Source organism: Cervus elaphus, chromosome 14 (genome assembly GCF_910594005.1).
Source record: "Cervus elaphus chromosome 14, mCerEla1.1, whole genome shotgun sequence".
NCBI classification, from domain to species: domain Eukaryota; kingdom Metazoa; phylum Chordata; class Mammalia; order Artiodactyla; family Cervidae; genus Cervus; species Cervus elaphus.
Window position 1 is genome coordinate 57,073,655 of NC_057828.1, and position 16,434 is coordinate 57,090,088.

General features: G+C 43.5%; 1 protein-coding gene across 2 annotated transcripts in view; it reads right to left on the reverse strand.

Annotated features, from left to right (window-relative positions):
* SERPINC1 (serpin family C member 1) overlaps positions 1-10,021 on the reverse strand; it is a 19,002-nt gene extending 8,981 nt beyond the window's left edge. The window contains exons 1-6 of one of the 2 annotated variants that reach the window (XM_043923031.1): positions 9,864-10,006; positions 7,460-7,829; positions 6,670-6,885; positions 5,591-5,728; positions 3,130-3,520; positions 2,133-2,197 (exon numbers count right to left, since the gene is read on the reverse strand). In XM_043923031.1, coding sequence (XP_043778966.1) covers positions 2,133-2,197; positions 3,130-3,520; positions 5,591-5,728; positions 6,670-6,885; positions 7,460-7,829; positions 9,864-9,904 — 1,221 coding nt within the window. In that variant the 5' untranslated portion in view covers positions 9,905-10,006. Of the gene's footprint in view, positions 1-2,132; positions 2,198-3,129; positions 3,521-5,590; positions 5,729-6,669; positions 6,886-7,459; positions 7,830-9,863 lie in introns of both variants that reach the window. The other variant, XM_043923030.1, reaches the window with a different exon arrangement.
* Between the last annotated feature and the right edge of the window lie 6,413 nt (positions 10,022-16,434).

Sequence of the window (16,434 nt, forward strand, 5' to 3'; positions counted from 1 at the left end):
TCTGGCGGGAGATGGGAGATTTCTTAAGAAATTTTGCTTGGACACCTAGAATGTCACTAAAACTCTGTCCCTGCCTCTAAGGAAAGCATTTCAGATCCCTGAGCTTTGAGAGAACCTGGTTGATGATTTTCCCTTCCTCGTTCCTTACCACCTCTCCTTTCTACACATGCTGTCTAATTCATGATCATTTCAGCACTAAGAGCAGACGAGCTTTTGTAAGACCAGGGCCCTTTTACTCAAATCAGATACTGGTTTTCAGTGGCTTCTCAGGAGACTGACAATCAATTAGGGTCCTTGTGTATAGCGTTCCCAAGAGCCATGGAGGAACCTTGCATCATTGTTTAGTGGGCTCAGGTAGACAAAATGAAACAGAACTTTTGCTGCTTCTTGATCGTAACTCAAGGCCCTTGTGGAGGTCTGAGTTGACCACTTCCATTTGGGGTCTGTGAAAGAAGACTCTCAGTCATAGTTAAAATCCTGAGGACTCATCTTCTCTTGCCATCTAAATGTTATTTCTTCCATAATCAATATGGCTTCAGTGTTGTTTTCACTTCCAAAATCATTAATCCAATATTCATATAAAATCCCCTGTTCTGACCTCAGTATCTTTTAAGATATGTATCTTTCTACTCTTGCTTTGGTCCTACAGGTCTCTATTGCTCTACAGAATATAGTCCCACACTGAGGATTTTATTGCCTAGCCCATTGCCTGTCTAACCTAACTCCTGCTATCGTATGACCTAGACAATTAAAATATCTTGGTAGGAGACCCACTCTAAATTTCCATTTCTTTCGTCTCATTGAACCCAATGAGCATTGCCTTCACTTCAGCAAACCAGCCCATGGCTGCACTTTGAACTGGCCCTCTCTCAGAACATCTCGACCTTTGAAATTATAATTACATTATCCTCTCAGACTATAACCTTCTGTTTTTTTCCAACTATCACATTTCCTCACTCCCATTACAATTACCCTGGCTTTTTCCTGTCCCTTGATCCTTCCACTTTCCTCCTAATGACATATTTCCCACTGAGCTTGGACTACAACTATATTTACTAGCACCATGCTCTGAAATCTTTCTCTTTGACCACAATCTTCTCTTTGAGATTCCTAAATTTTATGACCTCTAACATTGGCCTACCACATTTCCGTCACAGCCTGGGTCCCCCCCCCAGAATAGTCTACAGAAGTGGTTCCCAAACCTGGATGCGCATCAGAATTTCTTGAGGAGCTTTGTAAATATACAGATGCTCAGACCCTGAGTCAAGCTCTCTAGGTAACTAACGGTATTGATCCATAGTTTAGTATTTGTTTTAAGAGCCAGAAGTTCTAGAGGCTTTACACAGCTCTTACTCCAGTAAAGGTTTCCATGGACCTCTTATTTGGGGCAACACTGGGTTAAGCAATATTGAACCATTTTCCTCACTGTGGAACTGCTCAGATATCAACACTCCAATGTGCATTGATTCTCTGTTAATTTCCCTAGAAGAGGATATACATTTATTTGACACCTAACTTTTTATTATCTGCAGTGTAGTCTAGAGTTCTAGTTTTCTGGAACACATTGTAGGACACTACAATGATGGTCTACATTCACCAGCTCTCCTTTCTTACTTTCCATTTGCTCTTCAATCATTACCATTAGGATGTGCCCCCACTACACTGTCCAAATGCCTTAGGGAAAAGTCACCTACAGTCACTTTTCAGTCTTCTTACTAGATGCTTTCCATTTTCTTAAAACTCCTTCCTGGGTTTTCATGAGCTCATCCTCTCCTGGTTCTCCTTTGAATGCCTTTGCTGGCTGCTTTTCTGGTATCACCTTCACCTTAATGTCTGTGTTCCCAGGAGAGGTAGCGGATCGAGGGTGGAACAATTAGACCATGAGGACGTCAAGTCAGAGTTATGTTGTAGAGGAGAGCACTATAGACTTGGGGTTTGAGGGACACTGGAAATATGCCTTTTATCACAGTTGTCACCTACTGTTCAAACACCTGCTGTCTACACCAGAAGAGTCAATGAAGGAATGACTCCAGAGTTACTCATCATAGGAGATACTGATATATTGAATAATAAAGCAGCATGGTAACAAAAAAGCAAGCATAAGAAGAGAGAGCGGAGAGAGGTATACTTACCTCAAGAAATGCCTTGTGGAATGCATCTGAGACATAGAGGTCGTTCCGACCTTCTGCAACAATACCTAGAAGATCAGAGAAGGATCTGTGAAATGAGGGAAACTTGGCTTCAATCCACAGAGAGGAATTCAGTTTGGATTAAGAGGTCTTTTGAGACTTTTAGAAAAATAGAAATCCTGGACCCTCTCCTAATGATACCTTCAAAATACATACATGTTAAAAATAATAAAATACTTTGGGTTTATTCAACCTGGTTCCTGTAAAGTTAATCTGGTGCTTTAGCTCATGGGGGGTTGGGGGTTGAGGCTGAGGACTCTGTTCTTAAAGAAATGCTCACTCCATCTAGTAGCAATGTCTTTCCTTCCAGGGTGACAACACCTTGAAAAAAGGGTGTGGTTCTGAGACCTAGTTTAAAGACAGCCCATTACAGGTGAATCCACTCAACTAATCTTGTAAACTTCTTTTTAAAAATGAGATGTTTTAGTGCATAGTTTTCAAGAATGGTGTGTTGGAAAAACCAAACCAACTTAACACTATTATTAGAGTATCAAAACTGGGAAGGCTTGACTGCGTCTGTCCATGTGACCTTAGAAAACACAGAAGCCCCTTAGACTATCAGGAAGGGCTATTAAATGTCAGCGACACCTCTTTGGTGGGAGTCGGATGTCCTTGGCTCTTAACCCCGTCTGTCTCTTTGCTCTGGACTCTCTGGTGGTTTTCAAGTTCCTCTCTACCCCATCCCACCTCTTCTATCAGTTACAGACTCCAAAGGTTCCAGTTCCAGCTGGGCCCATGGAGAGCCAAGAGCCAGCTTCCTCTCGTACACAGGAGAGAACTGACCCCTTGAGAGGGACGGGATTCCCCTGAGTTGGCAGTAGGACTGGAATTAGAATCCAGGTGTCCTGACTCCCTCTTGTCTACTGCTTCCCCGTCTCTTCCACCTTTGGTCAGACAACTCTGAGGGCAGAGAGAGGAGGAAAGCCCTTCCTGCCCTCACCTGGGAGCCTGGACTTCTCAGGACTGAACAGGTCTTCAAGGCCCATGTCTTCCAGCCGCTCCTTCACGCTGAAGCTGTCCTCGATGCGGAAGCGGGGCATGTGGACCACCAGCAGCGTCTCTGCCAGCTCATCCAGCCACTCCTGCAGCATGTCTGGGGTGAGTTCCTGTTCCACTTTGGCCAGGGTCTTCTCCGGCTTGGGCAGGATGAGGACCATGGTGATGTCATCACCCTTGAAGGGCAACTCGAGCACCTGGGTGCCTTCTGCCACTCTCCGATAGTGGAACTTGCCTTCCTGGTACATCATGGGTACCGAACATGACTCCCCATCGGCCTTGTAGAACAGTTCCTCCTTTGTGTTCTCGGGGCTGAACTTTGACTTCCACAGGCCCTGGAGGAAGACACCAGGTGGGAGAATCACAAAGCAAGAAGACCGGAAACATCCGTAGGAGAATGCTGACATGAAAAACAGTCACAATATTTTATTACATTAAAAAAGTGAAGTCGCTCAGTCGGATGCGACTCTTTGTAACCCCATGGACTGTAGCCTACCAGACTCCTCTGGCCACGGAATTTTTCAGGCAAAAGTACTGGAGTGGATTGCCATTTCCTTCTCCAGGGGATCTTCCCAATTCAGGGATTGAACCCAGGTCTCCCGCATTGGAGACACTTTACCATCTGAGCCACCAGGGAAGATTATGGGAAGTGCAATTTTTAAGAACAAAGACCTCAAGGGATGTGCATAAAAAGGCTTTTAACACTGACTGTGTCAGAGTGACAGAATCATGAGTGGGTTTTTTTTTTTTCAGTGAATTTTCTGTATGTCCTAGATTTTCAGCAATGACTATTTGCTTTTATAACAAGAAAAAAATAAAAACAAGAATAACCTACTGGCCTCTTGGCAAGTCTCTCCTGGAGTTTAAATCTAATTGCCTTTTGCCTTCTGCCTCCCACCGGCCTCTTTCTCAAAGACCATCCTCCAAAATGCTGGGCTCTGTCCCTGATGAATAAAGCCAGACAAAGGTAGTAACCCCAGGGGGTCATCTGGGAGTCCTGCCAGGCAGAGAGGGAGGCCTGGCCAACTTCCTGTTCAAAGAAGGAAGGGATACAAGATACTGCTTTGACATTTCCAAGTTGCAGTTAGCATACTTGTTGTCTTCTGGCTCTTTGATTTGGGGACAAGTCACTTAACTCTTTGAGTGGTGGTTCTTCGCTTGTAAAATTAGCAGCAGGTTATCCCTAATATTTGTAGGATGCTTATTGTGTGCCAGTCACCGCTCCAGACATTTTGTATGCATTGACTTAATCCCCTCAGTAACCTTGTGAGGCAGATGTATCATTGTTACCACTTTATAGATGCAGAAACTGGGACACAGAAGGGTCTTAAGTAACTCGCTCAAGTTTGCAGCAGAAATGGAAGAGTCAGAATTTAAACTAAGTAATCTGTCTGAGCAGCTCAAATTCTCATTTGAGATGTCATGAGAATCAGGAGGCAAAGTGTTCCATAAACTGCAAAGGGCAGTCAGTACACATTGTAGAAATGCAACCTACTGCATTTTTGGCATGAGGGAACCCCCAAGCAACAAAGCAATTGGCAACAGCAGTGACGGGCTAACCCCCCAGGCCCAGTCGGGGAGAACACATCTAGAGCATGACCCGGGAGGGCACAATTTAACCTGCGTTAAGCTGGTAGGCCTCCTGAGTTATCAGTGGTCTGTCTATTCCCAGTACTCTCTCCCCTCATCCTTTTTCCTAAATGTAATCAAGTTGGAACAATCTTCAGAACTTGACTCTCTGAGAAAGACAAAGCCATCTGCATGATGTCACAAGGCCTCTGCAAAATTTGTGGTTAGTCTGGTACCAGGAGGTTCAGAAGCTTCAGGCAAGAGGAATTTTGAGATGCTGCAGAAGCTGCTCTAGATGACAGAGAAAACCTCATCATTGAGGATTGTCTATAGACTTTGTCATTTTGTTTCAGATTTCAAAATGAAGCTAATTGGACAGAAGAAATCATCACATACTTATGAGAATTTATTATCATGCACACCTTGCTGCTGAACATGCTGGCCTATGAATGTGTACACTCTGCCTCGGGCCCAGAGACATTACCAGGCCCCCTTTGGACCTCAGTCCAGCAACCACAGCCCTAGACATGACTCTAGACTCAGCAAATTTGTATTTATGCCCAGACCATGCATGTACTATTTCTCAAAATGATCTACCTACACATGCCCAATGGTATGAAGGAGAATGAGCTGGAGGAAAATATGTCATCCGTGAGGTCTCTCCAGGGTCATTTTATTTTTTTGCATTTATTTTTTAAAAATATATTTATTTTTAATTGGAGGATAATTGCTTTACAATATTGTGTTAGCTTCTGCCATACATCAACATGCATCAGCCATAGATATACATATGTTCCCTCCCTCTTGAGCCTCCCTCCAGTGCCATTTTTGAGTACCTTGAAGTAAATGGTGTTGACTAGCACCAGGACAGTGAACTCATTGATGCCTTGCGGGGGGATGACATCAGTGATACGCCCTTCAGTCTTATTGGATATCCATTGGTTGATAGTCAATCTGGACTGCTCTGCATTTCCCTGAGGAGAACAGGAAACAAACCTACCCAACTGTGCTATTCAATCGGCTTCTCCATCTCCCCATGCAGAATTTTATTTTGTCCATCTTCCCTCCACTCTTTTCCACCATTTTGTTAAACCAATCACTCTAATCCAGATTGGAGAAACCACACATATCCAGCATACTGTCGTGGATCTCCCATAGAGTTAATAAATATTAACAGAAGAAAAAGAAAGAAAGGAAAGAAAAAGAGGAAGAAATAAAGAAACAGAAGAAGAGAAAAACTGTCTGGAAAAAGAAAACAAAATATTATCTTCTTTGACTTTGGAAACCTGAACTCTTATGAGTATTCATGAGATGTGCCCTCTGGGAAGCTAAGGATTGATGCAGGAGGTGCAAGGGGCACAGGAGAGATGCCCATGCGATCCAAAAAGTCTGAGAAATACCTTTTGAATAAAATCAGTAAAAATAAAAATAAATAAAAATAAAATCAGTAGACTTCTTTGTTGCAGGACTTTTTTTTTTAACTTTTTAAGTAAGTCTGTTTATTGAAAAGATTTGAAAATAGTAATAAGGCTTTCAACATTTAACAAACTTTCAAGATAGTAATAATATGAGACATTAAGAATTTAGTTCAAAACCCCAAAGTTTCCTAGGTCATTCCCTGTCATGCTGTAGAAGTAGGCCTACACTTGCTCTGTTGTGTGAACTAGTGACTATGTTCTGAATGCCACTGTTGCAGGATTTTTATAACTTTTTCAGAGAAACTGCTGCAATCCATAGATAGCACTGATTTCTCAGGTTTCAAATAAGAATACATATCTCAGGGGCTCTGACTTAAAACACCTCTTCCTGCCTTCAACTAGCATAGCAGTGTTCATTAGGATGCTGCTTCCTTGTCTCTTTAAGTTCTGAGTGGAGAGGAAGAACTCTGAGGTCTGGGATGACATCTGGGGCTCACCTTGAAGTCCAGGGGCTGGAGCTTGGCCCCATATACCACCTCACTGATGTCCTGGTAGGTCTCATTGAATGTGATGGATTTGTCTCCAAAAAGACGGTTGGCTGATACCAACTCAGAGGATTTATTGGCTTTTCGATAGAGTCGGCAGTTCAGTTTGGCAAAGAAAAAGTGGATCTGATCAGATGTCTTCTCAGAGATGGTATCAAACTTAAAAACCTGTAGAAGCCAAAAGAAAACAGTGGTGGGTCTGGTGGGACAGCCTGGCTCACATGGTCAGTGAGCATCATGCCAGTCAGCCCCTGACCAATAGTCATCAAGCACAGTGCCTGGCACAGCATAAACATTCAACTCACACTTTCTAAAGGAATAAATGGAAAAAAGAAGAAAGGGGGGCTTCCCTGCTGGTCTAGTGGTTAAGAATCTGTCCACTAATGCAGAGGACATGTGTTTGATCCCTGGTCTAGGAAGATTCCAAATCCCATGGGTTAGCTAAGCCCATGCGCCACAACTACTGAGCCTGTGTGCTGCAAATACTGAAGCCTGCAAGCGCTAGAGCCCATGCTCTGCAACAAGAGAAGTCGCCACAACGAGAAGCCCGAGCACCACAACGGAAAAGTATCACCCTCTCTGGGCAACTAGAGAAAAACCCAAGCAGTAACAAAGACCCAGCACAGCCATAAATAAATAAATAAATAATTTGTTCTTAAAAAAAAGGGGGGGGGGATAGGAAGGAGAGAGAGAAAAAGAAACACAAAGAGCCGGGAATACTCAGAAGGGCTTTGAGTTGTACCTCCATCAACTGCTTGAGTGTGTTGTCACAGGCACCCAGCTTGGTCATAGCAAAAGCTGTGGAGATACTCAGGGGTGACAGGAAAATGTTGTCATTGTTATTCTTGGAGTCTGCCAGATGCTGATAGAAGACAGTGGCAAAGTGGGAATTGGCCTTGGACAGTTCCCAGACCCGCCGGTTGGTGGCCCCGGGGATCTTCTGCCCTGAGCCCTCGCCCTCAGCCGCCTTCTTCTCTGGGGAACGGTAAATACACATGGGATTCACAGGAATGTCCCGAGGCTTGGCTGTGCAGATGTCCTCCACAGGTTTCCGATGACAGGTCACATAGCCCCAGAAGCCAATAAGCAGCAAAGGGAGAAGACATATGCTCCTATAGGGGGACAGAAAGCTGAGTTAAGCTAGGCTGAGACATCCCCTCCCCACTGTCCACCACAGATTTACCCTAGTAGTAGATCATAGACTACCAGCCCACACTGTGGGGCCAGAAGGAGGGCCAACACCTTTGAAGAGTACAAGGGCCCAGGACAAGTTCAATCCTGGACTCCTTACCCTGGACATAGTCCTGTTGAAATTAGAGCCAACTGTTGGAGTAACGATGTTATTAGAAGTCTTGCGTGCTCAAGGCCTCATGCTGGAAGAAATAAAGAATGCGAAGCTTCGAACTGGTGAACTGGACCATGCACAGATGAAAAAAGATGGGGAATTTTAGTGCCCAGTGAAAACTCAGGTCAATTGGAGGAGTCATTAACAGACGCTATTTAGGGAAGGGATTTTAACCTGGAGGTTAAAGGACTGGGAAGACTTTGATTGACAGCAACACCAGATGGCTAAGAAGGAGTGCCTGGGCAAAACTACAATCTATGTGCTGAAAACTCTGAAATCTCTAGCTCCAGTCCTAATCTTTCCACTGAGTTCTAGACCAGTTGTTTGCTGGACAATTCCACCTAGATGTCCTATTGATCCCTTAGTGAAATACAAGTAAACTGAACTTGTGTCTCTCACCCATACACCTGCTTCTCCTTCTATGTCCCCCAACTCAGCAAATGGGACCTTCAGATATGCTGTCATCCAATCTAGAGACCTGAGAGCCATCCAGGATTTCTCCCTCTCTCCCTTCTCAATAGTCAGACCCTGGATTCTATGCATTCTGTTTTCTTGTTCTCTCGCTGCCTTAGCTCAGGTCCTCATCATTTTCTGATGCCCGGAAATTCTAGTAACTTCCAAAGTGTGTTCACTAAAGTAAATAATACTAGTCTCACTTTCAAAAAAAAAGATATTAAAAAAAAGATATAAAAAAAAAAGATATCATGAAATTGACAAATTAGAAAAATTGGGACACCCAATTAAGTAAACAAAGTGATAAACTCTATTATAGTGTTTTTATAGATAAGACATGAGGGGCCAGACGCTTACTCTGGTTGACTTGGGGCCCTAGGCCTACAGAAGGGAGTCTGTACATGGGTACTGACTCTTCACAATCTTCCCCCAGCAGAAAAAGACAAGACATGCAGGTAGTGTAGAAAGGACTCGTCAGAGTGGTCTTCTGGGCAAGTGTGGGGCTGGCTGGAAGCTGGGGGCAGCTGAGGGGTACTTGGTTTCTTGCATGATCTGAAGTCAACCCTGAAGTCTTTTTTTTTTTTTTCTGAAGTCTTTTTAAGAACAGAGGCACTGCGTGGGAGAGCAGAGGTGCTGAGGGAGCTGCGGAAGACAGGATGAGAAAGCAGAGAGAGATTTGCCATTCATCTCCCCAGCTGGCTTGTCTCTGTTTCCCACATTGTCCCTCAGCTACCTTTAGAAATACAAGTGGAGGCTGAGGGGGCCCTGGGAGCTCTGTTAAGCACAAAGAAAAACCAAGGTGATCAAGCTAGAGCCTCACTTTTAGCTTCCTGTAAAAAACAAAACAAAACAGATCAAGGAAGGAATGTGTATGATGTTAAGGGATGTGGTCCTTTGTCAAAGGTCACTGAGACCTTGGGAGGGAGTAGGGGTTGTGACAGAAAAGCGGGGGGCAGGGCGGAATTGGGTGGAAGGAGGAGCAAAAAGCGAGTTAGGAGGTCCTCATGCATTACATTTTCCCTCTTTCCAGATACATGGCAGGCCCGGCGCTTCCCCTTGGAGTGTCTCCTGGGCTGCTGTGCGGGCTGTGGCGGAGCAGCGTCTCTTCTGAGGGAAGACATCCCCCGTGTTTCTTGGGTTGGGAATCCAAGGTGTGGCTTAGGGAAAGGCCTTATCCTAAGAACTGAGCCGGAGGGAGGGTACTCAGGACGATGTCTTCCAAACGAGTCTGATTATAACTACCAGGGAGAGAGGGCCAGGTCTTCTTGAAGGTGCTGAGGTCATCCTGGAGAGTCAGAGGTCAGGAAACCCAGTGAGGGCATGCAGAGGGAAAGCCCACCCCTCTTACCTTTTTCCAGTGGTGACGTTTCCTATCCCATTGGAAATCATGGTCGCTAACCTTCCACAGGTCTGAGAGAGTGGAGATAGTGTGGTCTGAGGCAATCCCTCTGGACTGGTTCTTTCCTCTACATCTGACTGGGGTTCCAGAGGCTAGGGTGGGGGATGGAACTGGTGAGGAGGGGAGGCCTGAGGTCAAAGGCTGATGACCAGCTCCCAGGGTTAAGCAAAGCGTGGAGCCCAGTGTTGGTTAATTAGTAGAGAAGTTTTAAAGTTCAGTCAGGTCCAGAGAAAGAGGCCCACATTTCTTACTCTCTTCATCTTTATAGAAAAGGAAAAGGAGGAAGTGTTCACAAAACTTCATCAGAAAATAACTGACAGATGAGAACTCTGTCTGCGGGAATTTTTTTTTTCCTGGTTAACCAAACCAGGAAGTAGAAAATAGTACATATTCTATATAAATAAAATAGTATTACTGTATAAGCCACCAGGGAAGTCCCAAGAATACTGGTTGCTATTCCTTTCTCCAGGGGATCTTCCTGACCGGGGGATTGAGCCCAGGTCTCCAGCATTGGAGGCAGATTCTTTACCATCTGAGCCACCAGGGAAGCCCAGTATATAACTAGCCAAGTTGAATGTCCAGAAAATTCTAGCTTTCTACCTCTCAGTGCAATGCCCTCTTTCTCATAGCTTTTTAAGGAGACCAGAATAAAAGAGAGCTGATGTTATCTAATCAGAGGGGAGAGAAGAGAAATATTTTGAAACAGGTGCTACCTTCAGGCCTCTGAGAGACCATGTGTCTGTGACCCAGACAGGTTACACCTTTGTGTAAAATGGCCTCATTCCCCATTCAGCCTTGAAGTGGTTGAGAGGGACACAATAGCAGGGGCCTCAGGGTGCCGCCACAGACATTTCTTAAAGTGGAGGAGCTGGGTGAGGAATACTTGGAAAAATTCTATTGGGGGATTAGGAGACAGTGTGGGACAGGTGAAAAACAAGCTTGCAACTGCTGAAATACTTCTAAAAAGCAAACAGAATGAATTATATTTATGTATATTGTTAATTTTACTTATTTTAGTAATTGGGGAGATCAAGTCAAATTAGTGGAGATAAAGGGTAAGGTTTATATTTATTTCCCTCTTCCCAGATAAGCCAAAAACAGTATCACAAGGATTGCTACAACTGTATTCAAAGGATATAAGCCACCTTCAGTGTGATTGAAGACTGGTATTAAGTTGGTATTGTCATAGGCATTCTAAAGAGTTCTCTATTCATTAGACAGGAGAAACCTCTACCTAGACTGAAGTTGTGTCTAATTTATTTTTCAACTTTTTTGGCCACACCCTGTGGCATGTGATCTTAGTTCAGGACCCAGGATTGAACTTGCACCCCCTGCATTGGAAGGCAGAGTCTATTCCCTAGAAGACTGGGTAAATCCCTGTGTCTAAGTTCTTGGCTGATTTAGACCCTGGACACTATGAAGGCCTCTGTGTATGGTGTAAATGGTTACAAGGAACAGTCCTAAAAAGCCCCAGAATGGTCAGAGTCTCTTGTCACTCCAGATTAAAGGCAATTGGAAAGTCTCCTATTCAACCACTTGTGTTCAGCAAACATAGGAGCACTACCTAGACAGCAGGCACTGTTGTCGAGGCTGGGAGCTCCAGTCAGGAAGACATGCGATGATCACATAAAGAACAAACATATAAAAAATAAACCTGGGACTTCCCTTCCAGCGGCTAAGACTCCGTGCTCCCAATGCAGGGGGCCTGGGTTCAATCGCTGGTCAGGGAAGTAGATCCCACATGCCGCAACTAAAGATTTAGCATGCTGCAACAAAGACCCTGCACAGCTAAATAAAATAAAATAAACTTAAAAATAATATAAAACCTGTAACATGTTCTATGTGCTTAGTTGCTCAGTCATGTCTGACTCTTTGCAACCCCATTGACTGTGGCTCTTCTGTCCATGGGAATTCTCCAGGAAAGAATATGGATTGGGTTGCCATGCCCTCCTCCAGGGGATCTTCCCAACCCAGGGATCAAACCCAGGTCTCCCACATTGCTGGCAGATTCTTTACCATCTGAGCTACCAGGGAAGCCCATGTTAGGTGTTAATAAGGGTTACAGAGGAAAATACAACAGGGCAAGGGAGTAGAAAGTGATGAGAGGAGATAGGGACATTATTGTTATAGAACGGGTGGTAGGAAAGTCCTCCCTAATGAACTGACATTAAGGAACCAGAATGAAGTGGAGGGGGGCAGGGTGAGGAACCACATAGTACTTTCAGGAAAAGCTTTCCACATAGAAGAAACAGGAGATAACAAACATCCTGAGGTAGAATATGTGGTTCAAACCTATTGTTCCAGCTTGTAGAAGTTGTGAGACTTGTGCCTTGGAGGAAGGCAGACGAAGAGATGGAGCACAAGGGGTGAAGGAGGTCTGGAGAACATCTGTGGGAAAAGAGATGAGGATGCAGATAGTGAAGAACTATACATCAGCAACTGGGTTTAATATGTTCATTCGTTCATTGAGTCATATGCTCATTTAATTAACATGTGTTTAATAAATGCCTATAGGTACCAGGTATGGTTGGTGCTGGGCCTGGGGCTATGAAGATGACTTTGCTCTCCAGGAGCTCCTTGCTTCACAGTAGACGCCAGACATGATGATAAACATGCCCATCAATGCTACTGGTCATCTGACTAAAGCTGGGCAGGAGAGGGTAAGATCAGGACGTGATAATATAGTGTAAGAAATTTTCAAGACTAAGATACAAAGTCTTTTTATTTTAAAATAATTCTAAAGTAACAAAAAAGTTGCAAAAGTAATACAAAATATTCTTATATATCCTTTACCCAGATTTCCCAAATTTTCACACTGTTCTCATCTTACATTTGCTTTCTGTTGTTTCTCATACCCCTCTCTTCCTCACTCTCTCTGACTCCCCATCTCTATTTTTTCTGTATTGTTTTAAAATAGTTTGCAGATATAAGTGCCCTTTTACCCTTATGCAGAGTGAGGTTCCTAAAAACAAGAACATCTCTTTATAATGTCACAGTATAAAAGACACAAGATTGACAGTAATATAGTACCATTTTCAAATCCATAAATCTTATTCTAAATTTGCCAAATGTCCCACTGATATTCTATATTCTTTATAGCAAGTGGTTCTCAAAATTTTGGGTCTTAGGATCTCTTTTTAGTCTTGCTAAATTACATTTAAACATAATTATTTATATAACACATACATAAAATAATTTTAACTTCATGCATACACTGAAAGCTTTGCATGGGGGAACTCCCAGGATCACACTTTGGGAAACATTAATTTTTAGGCCCTGAAAGTCCCCGCCCCACCACCACCACTTCCAGGTCCAGGGTCACACACTGCATTCAACTGTCATGTTTCTTTGGTCTCCTCTAGTTTGGAACAGTTGCTCTCTTTTCTTTGTCTTTCATGACTATGGAATTTTTTAAAGAGTACGGGCCAGTTATTTTTGAAGAATGTCTTTCAATTTGAGTATATCTGAGGTTTCTTCAGGATTTGATTCAAGTTACACTTTTATTTTTGGTAGGAATACTAAAGAAATAATATTGCGTCATTCTCAGTGCATCATATCAGGAGGCATGAGTTATCAATTTATCCCATTAATTGGGATAATTGATGTTAGTTTTGATCACTTAGTTAAATAAGATCAGGACTGTAAAATTATAACATTTCCCTTTTTATTAAGTAAGTATCCTCTAAGAAGATATCTTGAGAACATCATACATTATTTTTCATCAAACTGTCACATGCTAATTATAGCATTCCTCAGTGGCTCTTCTGTAAGACTTTTAACGCATTTTTCCTAGTTCCCATCTGATTCCCTAAAAAGAATTATCACTGAAACCATTAGAATTCAGATATCAACTAAAGTGAGACAACACACTCTCTTGCTAGGGTGTGAGGAAAATGCCCTTTCACTCATTGCTGGTGGGAATGCAGACTACTATAACCCTTTGAAGGAAAATTTGGCAATATGAACATTACAAATGAGTTTACCCTTTGAGCTGGAAATTCCACTTCAGGAAGTGTATTCTACAGATATATCTGCATGGGTATAAGTAAGGTTACCGGTTATAACTTGATTTGCAATAGCACAAGATTAGAAACAATTTCCACCTATAGCAGACTAGTTAAACCAACATACATCCCCACAATGGAAAACTATGTTACTGTCAAAAAGAATGAGGCTGTTTTCTATGTGCGGATATGGGAGGGTTTCTAGGACCACTAAGCAGAAAGAAGCAAGCACTGCAGAGCAGTGCTTAGAGTGTGCTACCTTTCATATCACAAATTGGGGGTGATGGGGTAGGTGTCGAGAGACAAGGGTGGGAGTGAGATTTGTCAATATGAACCTTCTTAATTAATTTTCTATTTTTGAACATGTCAATGTATCATTTAGTCAAGACGGTATGGACTTTGTGAGCAAGAAGGGCGTCGGTGTTGTATTCCACAGAGGCCTGGGGAGACAGGAGTATAAGGGCATGACATGAAAGTGGTGGCAGCACCAAAGAGAAACTGGAAGCAGCTTGAGCCCCTGGCTGGTGACGGGAGGAAAGAATGAGAGTAGCCAAGTCAGTGTCTGCAGGTGGAGCAGAGGTGTTTAGGTGTGCTCTGCATGGGAAGCTAATTTCTAATGCCTGTATCATATTTCATTGTCTAGAATTTTAACCATTGCTTCACAGTAGCTTAGGTCAAAATCTTTAAATCTCTGAGATAATAATAATAGGTGCCATTTACTACACAGCAGGATCTATGCTGAGAGCTTTATGAGCATTTGCTTCTACAATTCTCTTGTCAGCTCTACCAGGAATATATTATGCCCAGTTTACAGACAAAGCAACTGCTATTTACAAGGGTTAAAGACTTCCCCCAAATCACAAAGCTGGCAAGCAGAGATTCAAACCCTCGTCTGCCTGTCTCACAGGTCTTGGGCTCCTACAGGACGGCTATCAAGAAAATGTCCAGGGACTTCCCTGGTGGCAGTGGATAGGAATCCACCTGCCAATGTAGGAGACACAGGGTCGATCCCTGATCCTGCGGGGTCCCACATGCCTTGGAGCAACTGAACGCGTGTGCCACAACTACTGAGCCTGTGCTTTAGAGCCTGAGAACCACAACTACTGAAGTCCCACTGCCTAGAGCCCATGCTCCACAACAAGAGAAGCCCCAGCAATGAGAAGCTTCTGCACCACAACTAGAGAGTAGCTCCTGCTCTCCACAACCAGAGAAAAGCCTGAGCAGCAATGAAGACCCAGCAAAGCCAATAAATATCTAAATTACATTTTTTTTAAAGGTCTGTGTTAAAAAAAAAAAAACCAAACTAAAGTTACCTAGAGTCAAATAAAAATTTCACACACACACACAAAGAAAATGTCTGTTTTCCCAGGTTAAAACTTACAGTGTCCAGTTGTTTTTCTTGAGGCAGAGTTTAAGTCACTATCTAGTCGCTCAGTCGTGTCTGACTCTGTGACCCTATGGACTGTAGCCCTTCAGGCTCCTCTGTCCATGGAATTTCCCAGGCAAGAATACTGGAGTGCGATGCCATTCCCTTTTTCAGGGGATCTTCCTGACCCCTGGGATGAACAATACAATACAGGGATGGAACCTGTATTGCAGGCAGATTCTTTACTGTCTGAACCACAAGGAAAGCCCCTCCTGAGTAGTCTCTATCAAGTTTGTCCAGGAGTCCCTCAAAATCCAGGGCCCAGAAGCAAACTTAGAGGCTGTCACCATTTCCTTTGTCTACCCAAATTTTATCAGACCACGTTTGTCTTTGAGGCACATTCCTAACGTGATTTTTCCCAGGCAGTCCTTTGGAGTTTTTTACTACCAGCCCAGTCTTTAATTCTCTTGCACACAACTCCCCTTGGCTTTCATTGTGAAGATTTTGATGACCCCAACTCCCTTTCCTCTTGGTACATCTTAGACTGGTTTGATGAGGAAAGGAAAAAGCAGCTGGTATGTTGGGTGAACTCATTTGGGTCTCTATCTCTGTCTACACACACACACACACACACACACACACAGAGTCATTAGTATTCTGTAAAGTGTTTTTTTTAATAACTGTATTTATTTAATTTTGGCTGTGCTGGTTTGATGAGGAAAGGAAAAAGCAGCTGGTATGTTGGATGAACTCATTTGGGTCTCTATCTCTGTCTACACACACACACACACACACACACACACACACAGAGTCATTAGTATTCTGTGAAGTGTTTTTTTTAATAACTGTATTTATTTATTTTTGGCTGTGCTGGGTCTTCACTGCTGCCTGCAGGCTTCCTCTACTTGTGATGAGCAGGGGCTACTCTCTAGTTGCAATGTGTGGGCTTCTCATTGTGGTGGCTTTTCTTGCGGCGGAGCCGGGCTTTAAGGTATAGTGGCTTCAGTAGGTGCGGCACGTGGGCTCTAGAGCACAGGCTCAGTAGTTGTGGCACATGGGCTTAGTTGCTTTGTGGCATGTGAGATCTTCCCGTACCAGAGATCGATCCCTTGTCTCCTGCATTGGCAGGCCAATTATTTACCACTGAGCC